This window comes from Piliocolobus tephrosceles, chromosome 9 (assembly GCF_002776525.5).
Source record: "Piliocolobus tephrosceles isolate RC106 chromosome 9, ASM277652v3, whole genome shotgun sequence".
NCBI classification, from domain to species: Eukaryota; Metazoa; Chordata; class Mammalia; order Primates; family Cercopithecidae; genus Piliocolobus; species Piliocolobus tephrosceles.
Genome location: NC_045442.1, coordinates 28,646,444 through 28,660,084, shown reverse-complemented (window position 1 = coordinate 28,660,084; position 13,641 = coordinate 28,646,444). Strand labels below are relative to the sequence as shown.

The 13,641-nt window shown below is 39.6% G+C and overlaps 1 protein-coding gene across 1 annotated transcript in view; it reads left to right on the top strand.

Annotated features, from left to right (window-relative positions):
* SORCS3 (sortilin related VPS10 domain containing receptor 3) overlaps window positions 1-13,641 on the top strand; it is a 620,529-nt gene that overhangs the window by 317,659 nt on the left and 289,229 nt on the right. The window contains exon 4 of the mRNA XM_023206212.2: window positions 7,411-7,569. Within this exon, the coding sequence (XP_023061980.2) occupies window positions 7,411-7,569 (159 nt within the window). The remainder of the gene's footprint in view (window positions 1-7,410; window positions 7,570-13,641) is intronic.

Here is a 13,641-nt window from a genome sequence, read left to right as displayed (position 1 = left end):
ACCCAGATGTGGAATAGCTGGATCATATGATAATTCTATTTTTAATTATTTGATGAACCACCATACTATTTTCTGTAGCGGCTGCACTATTTTTTGTTCCCACCAACAGTTCACAAGGGTTCCAACTTTTCATATCCCTGCCAACACTTGCTATTTTCTGATTTTTTATTTTTTATTTTTAAACAGTAGCCATGAGTGTGAGGTTGTATTTCATTGTGGTTTTGATTTGCATTTCTTTAATGATTAGTGGTTTTGAACGTCTTTTTATTTGCTCACTGGTCATTTGTATTGCTTTGGAGAAATATCTATTCAAGTCCTTTGCCCATTTTTTAAATAGGATTGTTTTCTTGTTATTTTTGTACTTTATTTTTTTTTCTTGAATAACCTCAACAAGTGTAGTTTTGTTCGCATGCTTATGTTAAATCCTGAGGAACAAGTTTAAATAAGCTTAATATAATGAATTCGGGTGGAAAGGTGGGGAGTCTAATCTTGGCAAAAAGAATGACATGTATTGTGGCCATAGGTGAGACAGCATATGTATTAGCATAAATGCCTATTGGTGTTCTGTGACATTTATATGTAGTTTACATATTTTACGTGTAACAATCCCAGCTGCAGCATCATTGACATTTTGTGTTGGATAATTCTTTGTTGTGAGTCACTGTCCTGTGCTTTGTCACGTGTTTTACAGCATCCCTGGCCTCTGCCCACTAGATACGAGAACTCTGCTGCCCCCGGCTGTGATAATTAATATATCTCCATACATTGCAAAATGTCTCCTTGGTATGACCCCTTCTTTCCCCTCAGTTAAGAACCACTGTTCAAAGAATGAATGCTGGTATATTGTGAGTAAAAGCCATATCTATAATAGGCTCTGTTTGTATGGAAGTCAATATTCAACAACTTATCAATTATATCAGTGGGTTTAGGATATAGCTATGCTGTCATTGTTTTATACTCTAAGAGCTCATATTGATATTATTGTTATTTCTTATTGAACACTAACTTTGCTAAAAGTCTACCATTAGGACTCAATTATGCAGTAAATTATAGCCTTTCTTTTTTTTCTATTTAGAGAAACGTCTGTTTGCTCCTATTCTGAGAACACGCCCAAAGCGTTGAACTAGAATGTTTTCCTTGACTTTCTGGATCTCTGGCAGAGTGAGAGACTGAGAAACCTTTAGCTTTCACTTGATTTTAATAGATTGCACAAAGGATACGCAACTGAATAAAGTGACATATTCATCAATGATATTGTTAAGACTCACTCAGCAGCAGGAAACGGTGCATTGTGGAAAGATTTCTGGGGAGGATTTTGACATCTCCATTACTAATGTTGACTGGTTTGGACATAGATAATCTGACAGGTTTTTGAGAGTATAAGCTGACTAAGCATAGCCCCTGCCTGACTCCTGACTTCCCTGAGTGTCCTTTGCAATTTGCAATATACCATTAAACTTAGGACCACTATTATTCCACATTCTCAGGAATTTCCTTCAGAAAGCATTACAAGTTTTTTTTTTTTTTTTTTCCAAAAGATATTGCACCATATGTATGTTGGTAATCTCTAAAGCTTGTCCATCTCTAATCTTGGACACAGATGATTCATTTACAGTGAATGGCTAAATCATAGGAACTTGATTGTCTGCAGTTCTTACCCTAAGGCAGTGTCATGTTTAGTCTCTTCATGGGGTATAGCCGTCCAATGAAGAGATGAGAGCGTTCATTCAAAGCAGCAATTGTGTTTAGCAAATTGACAATTATCTACCAATTGGTGTTTACTCTGGCAGTATTCATATTGGTTAATAGAGTGCGTTTTCTTAAAATATTACCAGAAATGCAAAATGCATGTAAAGTGAATGTAAAATATAAAACACTAAAATGCGATGTTTTTCTCCCTGACACTTTTCTGTGTTTTAAATTATGGCAAACACATTCATACAGACAGCATGAGATTTACCCTCTTAACCCACTTCCACATGTACAATAGAGTGCTAACTATATGCACATTGTATGTACAGCATATCTCTAGAATTATTTCATCTTGCGTGACTGAAATGTTATAACCATTGAACAGCAACTCCCCCATCCCCTCTATGCTCACCTCTTGCAATTTTCTCCACAAAGTACAGGAATGATGGTAGTCAAGAGGGAGGCAAATAATCCCCGAATCACCTTGATTTGTCTCCAACTTGCTTGACATCACTTCTGACTTCAGTTGTGCTCTTACCCTAGGTAATTTTTTTTTGGTAGGGGGATAGGGTCTGGCTCTGTTGCCCAGGCTGGTGTATAGTTGTATGATCTCAACTGCCCGGGCTCAAGCAATCCTCCCACCTCAGCTTCCTGTTAGCTGGGGCTATAAGTGCATGCCACCACACCATGCTATTTTTTTTTTTTTTTTTGGGTAGAGATGAGGTTTCACCAAGTTGCCTAGGCTGGTTCTGAACTCCTGAGCTCAAACAGTCTGCCCACGTCAGGCTCCCAAAGTGCTGGGATTACAGGTGTGGGCCACCATGCCTGGCCTTATCCTAGGTAATTTAAAGGTAAAGGTTAACATTTATTTAGTACTTATGTGCCTGATAGTGTGCTAAGCCCCTTTAATCATTGTCTCGTTTAATCCTTTCAATAGTCCTACGAGGTAGGTACAATTACCATCTCCTTTTTTCTCTAGATGAAATAACAGACTTGGGATAATTGAGATGGAGTTTCACTCTCATTGCCCAGGCTGGAGTGCAATGGAGCAATCTCGGCTCACTGCAACCTATGCCTCTCGGGTTCAAGCAATTCTCCTGTCTCAGCCTCCTGAGTACCTGGGATTATAGGCACGTGCCACCACACCCGGCTAATTTTAGTATTTTTAGTAGTGACAGGGTTTCATCATATTGGTCAGGCTGGTCTCGAACTCCTGACCTCAGGTGATCTACCCGCCTCGGCCTCTGAAAGTGTTGGGATTACAGGCATGAGCCACCGCGCCTGGCCTTGAGTAACTTCTTTCTGTTTACACATGAAGTGTCAGTCTGAGGAGCTTGTTCTAAAGACGTCTGCATTGAGAGCCTAAAACCTTAACAATCTGCGAAACCGTATATGAAAACCCCTCCTCCCTTTCTAGCACATGTATACCCACTGCAGGTCTCATGTCAGGGACAAACTGCTTTATAAAGAATCAAAGCAGAATGAGGAACAAAACAAAATAAAAATCTCTAGTGGGATCTCTGTCCTGTTCGTATTGCCAAAATCACATAAATGCAGAACTCACGATATCTAAACAACCATTGCTATAAATTATACATTATATACCTATAATTATACATTGAAAGGTAAGCTTGTAAATGTCTTTGTTTTTGTAGAAACATGCTATCACAGCTTTAGCAAGAGTCACATGCCTCATCCATAAATTCAGTCCACAGATACATTTAATTTGGGCACAATGTTTTTTAAAAACCCAATTTTAAATATTTTGAGGGAATGATGTACACTTTCCGATTTGACACAGTCCTCACCAGTCCTTGTCTTGCCTTGTCTGCTTCACTTGCTCACTTTACCTGCTTTGCCCTCACAGGCATTGGGATTTGAAATCCATGTGTAACAAGAAAAATTTGAGCAGACATGGGATGATTTTCTTTATAGATTTGGTACGTGAATATACAATACACATATTTTACCTTGAGGCTTAACTTCTGACAAAATATTTGCTCTCTGATTATATTTATATAAATAGTATGGCCTTCTCCTTTTTTATTTTTGAGCACCTACAACTAACTTATATCTTCCTCTTAGATTCCTACTATTTTAGTGCTTGATGCTCCTGTGCTCAGAGGTTGAGATGAGTGAAGCTACATTTTTGGCAGGTTTCTCAGAGATGCTTTAAAAAAGGATTGTGTGTGTGTGTGTGTGTGTGTTTGTGTGTGTATAGAGCATGGAAGGTGTGGGTTTTGAGGAGCAATTAGAGGAGTAATAGGCAAGTTGCTTTTCTCCTGAGCCTCAGTTTCCTTATCTGTAAAATATAACTCATGATCCCTACTTCACATGATTTGTGTGAGATTTTAATAAAAAAATCAGGTAAAATGCCTGGCATAGGTTAGAAATCCAGAATATGTCAGTGTCTATTTCCCTTCCTTTCATTCTTCTCAAAAAATTGAATTGAATAGAGACACTGCCAGTGATATCAAAGTATATCAAATAATTTCTGATGAGAATGTCAGAGAAGGGTAGTAATAAAAATGTACTCTCCCCAACAAAAGCTCCATAAAACTGCCACTCAATATCAATATGCTTTATTGTATATAAATTTCTGTATGTGTGTGTGCACATAAATGCAGCATCTCTGTATATGTTAGTGTATGTGTGCTCACACATATGTGTTGCGTGTGGATTAATGTGCATGTGGGTGTGCAAGTGGGCTTGTGTGTGTCTCTGTATGCATGTGTGCACAGAAAGAAACAAGGCTAGGGGAAGAAAATACATCGCACAAGATGTTCAATGGTAACACTCATTTAGTATATTGTAACTCACGGTATATAAAATAAAGTTCATTTATGATGTTGGTCTTATCTTCTAATTAAAATCATAGGCATGAAGCTTTTTTATACCTGCATAAAATAAGCAGTTTAATTTTTCTGCACCAGGGGAAAAATGATTTCATTGCCTATTATGTAGACCATTGGTACATGATGTGAAGCAAGTGAGGCTGGTTATGAAAGCTTTTTTTTTGAGACAGAGTCTCGCTCTGCCACCCAGGCTGGAGTGCAGTGGCATGATCTTGGCTCACTGCAACCCCCACCTCTAGGGTTCAAGTGATTCTCATGCCTCAGCCTCCTGAGTAGCGGGGATTACAGGTGTGTACCACCATGCCCAGCTAATTTTTGTATTTTTAGTAGAGACGGGGTTTCACAATGTTGGCCAAGCTGGTCTTGAACTCCTGACCTCAAGTGATTTGCCCGCCTCGGCCTCCCAAAGAGCTGGGATTATAGGCATAAGCCTGCGCCCGGCCAAAAGGCCTCCTTCTTACCCATTATATTCGTCCTCTCAAACTCTGTGAGCACCACAGATGCTTCCTGGTAGGTTTTCTCAAGGGCAGCTTGAGTGCTTTGACCTGTTTCCCCTACCCCTTCATAGTGCCATGGGAAGAGGAAGTTATTTGGTCTGTGATTACTCTAAGAGCATTTCTCTGCATTATTCACACATGAGTGAAAAAAAGTTATTATACTGCTCCGTTTCTTAAAAGTGTGCTGATAACTAGATGACTTATTTCAATGAAGCCAAAGCAAATATTTGAGAAAAGAAAGCAAGCTTGTCTTAGAAGCTGTAAAGGAAAAAAAGAGGGAAAGGACTATGAATCTTAGCACTTAAAAGACCTAAATTTGTTTTAAAGCTTATTTTATAATACTAATATATGCTCTGGGTAACATTTTAAAAATTCTGTTAGTTAACACTTTTATTTTATAAGATATGGAAATTTGGGGGGCTATATTTTATACTCTGGACCTTATGGTTTAGACTACATGATAGAAGATTGGTGGCAACATATGCAAAGATAGGAAAAACTCTAAGAGGAAATAAATTCACTTGCTCATTCAGGAACTCAGAGAAGCCGAGTTGAGCTGGATAGTACATTCCAAAAGGGTTGTGCTGCTGATGAAGCCAGGACATAAACAGGGGTACAGATTTTGCTAGGATGTTTTAAGGATTTTGGAATATAGGAAGATCGATTAAACCACTGAATGGTTTTAAGTGACAGAATGTCAGAATCAGATTTGTGTTACAGGTTGATTGTTCTGGCCACAGAGTGAAACATGGATTGGAAAGGACAAGGCTAATGTGGTAAGACTGGCTAGAGTTGTCTTACAGTAATCCAGGAGAGAGATTTGCATGTTTTGGACTAAGACAATCACAATAAGTAAGGAGATAATGGATTTGGTGTTAAGAGTTAATTGAAAAGTAAAATGCACTGGCCTCATAGACTTATTCTTTCAGAAGGTGAGAAAGTAGAGTCAAGGATGCATCTTGGGCTTTTTGCTAAACATGGATAGTTGGTGGAAACGCTCATGGAGCTAGGGTATACTGGAGAAGCAGTAGGGCTGCGATCAGGTACCACTGTGGGGCGCATCTGGAGCTCAAGGTGCTTGTGGGGCATCTAAATAGAAGCATCTTCCAGGCAGCAGAGCTTCCAAATCTGTGACTGAGACTCAGAGATTTAGGAGTTTTCCCCAGGAGGTGATGATTTTCAAAAGGAAAAGGAAAAGAATCACGAATGGAAGCTGTCACTGAGTAATAGTATTTTGAGTGAAAAGGAAGAAAGTCAAAATGGAGGGTTAAAGAGTGGTCACAGTTAAAGGATAATAAGAGAAAATTGAGTATCCAAATGAAATGAAAAGGAAAAATAGATGAACATGGGGTTATGGAAGCCCCTGGAAGAGAATGTTTCAAAAAAGATGGAATTGTTGTAGTATCAAAGGCTGCTATGAGTTTAAATAATGGAAAAGTCTGAGTGTCTAAGCGTTTATTGGTTTAAATACTAAAAAGGTAGTCATATCTTTAGTGAGATCAATGTAATTGTGGTACTCAGGCAGATCACCTGAGGCCAGGAGTTCGAGACCAGCCTGGCCAACTTTGCAAAACCCGATCTCTACTAAAAAAACAACAACAAAAAAGAACATACATTATGCCATATGCTCAAAACCAGTTTGGATATTATCAGAGTCAGGTTATTATTGAGGGAACTGAGGTTGGGTAACTTTCTCAAGATGATACAATATTAACAGAGAACTGTTGAGATTTGAACCTGGCCTCTCTGATACCAAAGATTTTTCGTTACAGTATTTCTGTCCCCTTGACTGGAAGATGATAAACCTTCTGTGGGAGTAATATTTGCCCAAGGACCTTTGGGGCTATATGCTTTGGAAAATATCTCTAACAAAGGAATCATAAAACCACTTAATTGAATGCATAAAACAATTCAGAAAGAACAAAACAAACAGTGGGATCATGGCAGCATGGCAGTGGGGGAGGGAGCTTCTCATGACTAAAGGAACAATGCTGTGATTAACAATGACATGGAGAAGGGATGGGGGGGAGAGAGAGAGAGAGAGAGAGAGAAAGAGATGACTGTCTCAAGGTCAGGAGACAGAAGACCACAAAAAATGTTCCCAGCGCTTAAAAGATGGACATCAAAAATGAAACCTCCTTCTATATGCAGACCTAGCCTTGCCCCCTATTTTCACCTCAATTCAACAATAAGACACTAAATCAGGAGAAAAGATAATACAAATATTTTATACAGTGGCCCAGATGCCCCTTTTCATGCTATAGTGTATAAATACCGATGACTTATTTATGATTAAAGTTATATTTATTCTTTCCTAACTTTCTTTACTAACTCTGTCTATATTTGTCCCTCTGTCCTTTCTTTAGATTATGCTTCTCAGTGATCCTGAAATAGAGAGCAGCATACTGATCAGCTCCGACGAAGGGGCCACCTATCAGAAGTATCGGCTCACCTTCTATATCCAGAGCCTGCTCTTTCATCCCAAGCAAGAGGACTGGGTGCTGGCCTACAGTTTGGACCAAAAGGTGAATAAATACGATTTTCATTCACATCTTGTCATCCAGGTACCACCATGTGAAAATCACTGGTTTTCTTAATCCAGATTTTAGAGGGAATTCAGTGACGTTTCATCATTCCAACCCAAATCATTTCATCATTGATTTTGCCTGCAACAACTAACTTTTCTTTCTGCTCTTAAGTATCAAAATAGGTAGACAGGTATATTTCACTTATTGACAATGCTATTATTTTCTTTTCTTTCTTTCTTTATTTTTATTTTTATTTTTGAGACAGAGTCTCGCTCTGTCATCAGGCTGGAGTGCAGTGGTGCGATCTGGACTCACTGCAACCTCCGCCTCCTGGGTTCAAGCGGTTCTCCTGCCTCAGCCCCCTGAGTGGCTCGGATTACAGGTGCCCACCCCCACACCCAGCTAATTCTACTATTTTTAGTAGAGACGGGGTTTCACCAAGTTGACCAGGATGGTCTCGATCTCTTGACCTCGTGATCTGCCCACTTCAGCCTCCCAAAGTGCTGGGATTACAGGCGTGAGTCACCATATTTCACATTTTAAAAATGACTTTCTTTATAATTTTACTCATTTGATCTTATTCAAAACAACCCTGTTAAAGAAGTAGGATATACATAATATTTTATAGTGACATAGTAAATCAAGGTACAGAAAGGCTAAGGTGCTTATTCAAACCCTCCAAGCTAGAAGCTGAGGAGCCAGGACTTAAGTGCATGTTATCAGATTCCACGTCTAGGCATATTCCATCATACCATGCCATCTTGATTTGGTGAAATTGGAATATACCCTTGCTCTTAGTTGAGTAATAGAAGGGAAGCTTCAAACAAAGTTCATTTTGTTATTTTCTAAAAATACATTAAAAGTCTAGTGACCCCAATAAGACCTCCTTCTTGAGCTCCAAATACGTATATCCAGCTGCATACATAACATTGTCTGTCTCTTGTATGCCTCAAAACCTCTCAACTCAATGTATTCTAGAAATGAACTGGGGATCTCTCCCCAGCATAGCTGGCTCTCTTCCAGTATTCCCTCTCTCTAGCCATTTAATTACAAAATTAGAAACCTAGGGAGTATCTTTAATATTTCCTTGTTCTAAGCCCACTATCTGTGATCAATCATGGGATCTAATACCTTTTTATTCCATCCATTTCTTTCTGTTACCACTTCTAAATATCTTTTGATTCCATCCTTTTCTTTCTGTTACCACCACCACTCAAATATGTTTCATTTGTCATCTGAATGATTGCTAGAGTCTCTCCAGTATGTTAATACTACAACCTGAAAAAAACATTTCCCAAATATAATGATTGTATGCCTTTGCTTAAACCCCTCTCACATTTCCTCTTTGTTCACAAACTAAAGACCACAGTCCCCAATAGATATTACCAGCCCCTGCCTGGTCTGGTCCCTCCTTCTCTCTCCTGGCTCACTGTTATCACTTTCCCCTTGAATCTTTCAGTTGCTTGCCCTACCTGTCCCCCTTGCTCCCTTTCCTGTGCCTGGAATTTTCTTCTTTAATGTAAGCGTCGTCGTTGTCAGATCTCAGATCCAGCATCACTTCCTCAGGACACCTGCCCTAACTCCCTGACAAAATCAAATCCCTTTTGATGTTCTTTTACATAGCAGTATGCACCCCTCATTCAGAACACTTGTCACAGATGAGATTTTGTGTAGATTTTTGGGGTCATCTGCATTCCTCACTAGATTACAAGCTGTATCTTGTAATCAGTCCTCAGTGTCTATCCATTAGATGGATGAATTAGTGGATGAATGCTGAAATTCTGCAGCTCTCTATATTTGATCAACTTATACTTAAGAAAAGGGATTTTAGATGATTTCCTCTTTGTATTTCCTGACATCTCCATAATCTTACTACAGTGCTTGATGCCAAACTATTATGCAATAATGTTGTGGAATCAATCAGTGAAAGGAAACAGATAATTCTGAGCACTGTCTCTCATAGGGATATCCACAGAACAACCTTGGTTGAAATAACTTCTTCACTCTGCTCTCTTAAATACTGAAACAGTTGCTGCTCAGTGTATATTTGAATATGTGATTATGAATTTGTGTGTGTGTGTGTGCTTGCGTTCATGTGACGTCAGCACCTTTAAACAATAATTTCAACGTAACCTTTCTATGTCTCATTAACCAAGCCTCATGGTGGGCGTCAGATGCTTGATGCAATCCCCTAAGGACACCCACATGACATTTGCAGAGGAAAAGCCACTGCAAATACATTTCTTTCATGGCATCAAGTGGATATTGTATGAAAGACTTAGCCAAATGTCAGATAGTCTGTGACTTTAGAGGCTTAGTATAGTCAGAAATTTTGAAATGGTGTTGAAAAAAGTAAATTATTCAGATATCATTAAATGGTTGAATGGTAATTTATTTATAAGAAGCTCAGAACTCTTAAAGCTTATTTTTATTTGTACAGAGACAAGCTAGGTTAGAGGCAACAGACTTCTCATACCAAGAGGTTGATAAACCAAATGCAATATGTCTCCTGTGTATCTAAGAGTGTCCTTTTCCTCCATCTCCACAGCACTGAGAACATCTGGGGCGTTGCTCATGAAGTACCCTTGTGGATATAATGCATTCAAAATACTTTCAGACTTGGTGGCTGCTCTTTCTCTTAGTAAAAATATTTGAAAATGTGGCAGTGGGTGTTGATGGATTTTTCTAATCACACTGCACATTTCTAGATATATTATTCCTTAGGTACTCTTTCTTGTTGACATCTTTTGCATAAAGTAGCCGAATGTTCTTCAGGCCCATAAAGTTTCTAACCAGTGCCTGGCCATTCTTCTTTTAAATAAATGATGTGTGAAAGCAGATGATACCCCTGGCAACACTAGCAGAGAAGGCATAAAACACCTAGCCCCAGTCATCCAGGTTGCAGAAGAGTTTTTCTTTATTTTGGGGATAATTTAGCAGTTTAGAGTCAAGGAGAGTGATGCTGTGCAGCAGCAAATGAAAATGCAAGTGTAGTTGAGATTGATATACAAATGTGTTATTTCAGACTAGAGCCTTCTCTGATGTGCATGCTTGAAGGCAGCTGTTTCCTTCTAGAGAAAATGAAAAGTGCTAGTATTAAGGTAACTGCAGCATCAAAGGGAGATATTTGTGGTGAGGAGTGAATTGATGTTTCCGTTATTGTGCCTTTGATGAAATGCACTAGCAATTTCTTTAAAGTTGGTAAGGCTATCTCGTTATGTTGTATGTATTACAAAAGACCTAATTGAATGTTATTTTAAAGGGACAATATCCAATTGCTTTACTTTCCCAAATGCTACCCCAAAGCTACAGGAGACTTGCCAGTAGATCTCACTGGGTAAAGGCACTGCTGGAGAATTAAGGAAATACCTTCTTGATAAAACAAAATTGTATCTAGAAATCGAGAGATGCACATCACGCTCTGCTAGTGATATGTGGGTGCTGGGTTGTGAGTTAACTGGGAAACATATCTACCTGATACTGGCCAAGGCCTGGGTGTGGGGAAGATCATCTGAACCCTCCAAAGCTGCCAAGGGGTGGGGGGCAAATGTACTTTCCATTTGACCCTGCTGGAGGGTCATACCTCTGCAATCCTGATGCACCCCAGTCTACTAAAGTCCTTTCTGATTTCTGATCAGCTTAATTTGGGCATTTGATCAGTTTCTTCTATTGTGACCAACTTATGAGCTTCCCCATTCCCCCTATGTCCCATGCCAGCTCCTTCTCTGTCCTATAGATTCTCCTGCCATCTTGCATTTTAATTTAAAAGGACTCAATAAAGACAAGAGATTCATTCTTGGGTATCTTTGAAGATATTTTATAAGAATTTTTGAAGTTTAAAAAAGCAGTGGAAGTAATAGGTTATGGTTGACCAAACTGTAAATGACAAAAGAAAAGCTACTGTCCTCCCTCCATCTTAGCACCAAAGCTCTATAACTACTTTTGAAGGCTGTGTCTTTGTCAGTTATTTAAGCGGTAGGATTCTCTTTTGTTTCCATCAGGCTATTTCCTCACTGATGACTGAAACAACTTACATTGTGATGTATTTAGATTAGCTGGAGGGCTCAATAATCTTATTAAAACTGAGACTTTTGGAAAGATTTTGAGATAGGTTTTGAAGACAATGCAATCCTAGAAATATAGCTGCTGTTCTCATTGCTGTACAGAGCTGAATGTTTAAACATTTCTCATTTTGACAAGAGACTGTAGTGTTTTTTTAAAAATGGGTACATGCTCATGTATCCACAGATGCATACATCCTGGCACAGGGGGCCTTCTGTAGGAGATGGAGAGCTGAAAATAGCTATTTTTTTTCCGGGGTGAGAGGTAGGATTGCAAAGCTCTCTAATACCATTTATGTTCTTGGCAAAATGAACCTTTAACAAATACAGCTGGCTTTGGAGATCAGAGATGAACTCAATGGGATTTCAGACTCCATTGTTTTCAGACACTTCTGGGCTACAGTGGTCTAGAATTGCCAGTCATTTTGATGTAAAAAGCACTTTCTGAAACACTGGCACACATAATGAAGGGTTGCTGTTATAGTATTAATAGTTGGGGAGCGGGCATGCAGCTAAGGATTTTTGTTGATCACCTCCTACCCGACAAGTTCAATAGTAGCTGACAGATTGACAGACTGGCTAAGCAGCTGATGCAGTGTTAGGCGTGGCAGCTGGCAACACCGGACCCAGTACAGAGGAGGTGCTTGTCCCATGCGGGCTTTGCCAATTGAACTGTAACTGGGGCAGGTGCTGGAGTGTATCTGGATTGTGGAGGGCCTGAAAACTCAAAAGGAAATGTAAACATGACTTCTGGAATGCCAGATCCAAAGAAACTGTGCCTTTCATTTATATTCTCATTTAAAACCCCCAGATTAAAAATGTAATTGTGTTGAGATCCTCCAGGATTAGTAGGTGATGATAACTCTCTCAGTAGCTATTGGCAGAAACAGGCTTCCTGTCTCCTCACCTGGTGGAGATAAAGCTGCCAGGGATTAACTAGGGATGACCATAGCTTTGAAGCTTTTCCTCTGAGGAATAGGAGTGAGACTAAAGGACACTTTTCACTTAAAGAAAAACATTGCATTTTTATTAGGTCCTTTTCTATTCTTATAAAAATCATCTATATATAATTTAAGAGAAAGAAAAATCTCTATCTCTGCTTACCTACAGCAAGTGGCCACTGCTTTTGCAGGTGTCAGTACAATAGAGGTGTGCTATCTCCATCACCATAGAAACACCAGGAGGTGGAGCAACCACCCAATGGGTGTGGCCCATAATCAGAGATACCCTGTGATACTTGAATGTTACCACGGATCTATTTGAGCTGAGTTCTGAATGACAAAACTGGTTTAGTGTTAGCTATGAACTTGTATTCAGTGAGAGAAGGGCAGTAAGGATCTCCATTCATGTCAGTGTTGCCTACAAAACATTCGTTCAAATGAACAACCTTTAGCAAAACTATGGTTCTAATAGCCTATGTCTTCCCAAGCATGCTTTTGCTTTTCTTTTTTAATATTCCGAGATGGAGTCTCACTCTGTTGCCCAGGCTGGAGTGCCGTGATGTGATCTCAGGTTACTGCAACCTCCACCTCCTGAGTAGCTGGGATTACAGGCACCCACCACTACACCCGGCTAATTTTTGTATTTTTATGTAGAGACAAAGTTTGGCCATGTTAGCCAGGCTGGTCTTAAACTCTTGACCTCAGGTGATCTGCCCTCCTCGGCCTCCCAAAGTGTTGGAATTTACAGGCATGAACCATGCACCGCGCCCAGCCCCAAGCATGCTTTTTCTATATGATATCCTAGACTTTCTGGTCTCCTCTTCACCTTCTTGGTTACCATTTTAGTAACCTGATACATTTCTTAGAGGGAAAATCACATTCGCTGAAATACTTATTGGAAGATACAGCATGTATATGCTTTAAGAAGGGTACTCAGGCAGGTAACAGTACCTTTCCCAAAGCAATTATGTTCCCATGGCAGAAATTCAGCCGTGGCAGTGTTTTAGTGAAGATAGATGGCTCCAGCCACAGGTGGTCCAGGAGGTGGAGTAATGTAGCCTCAGCTT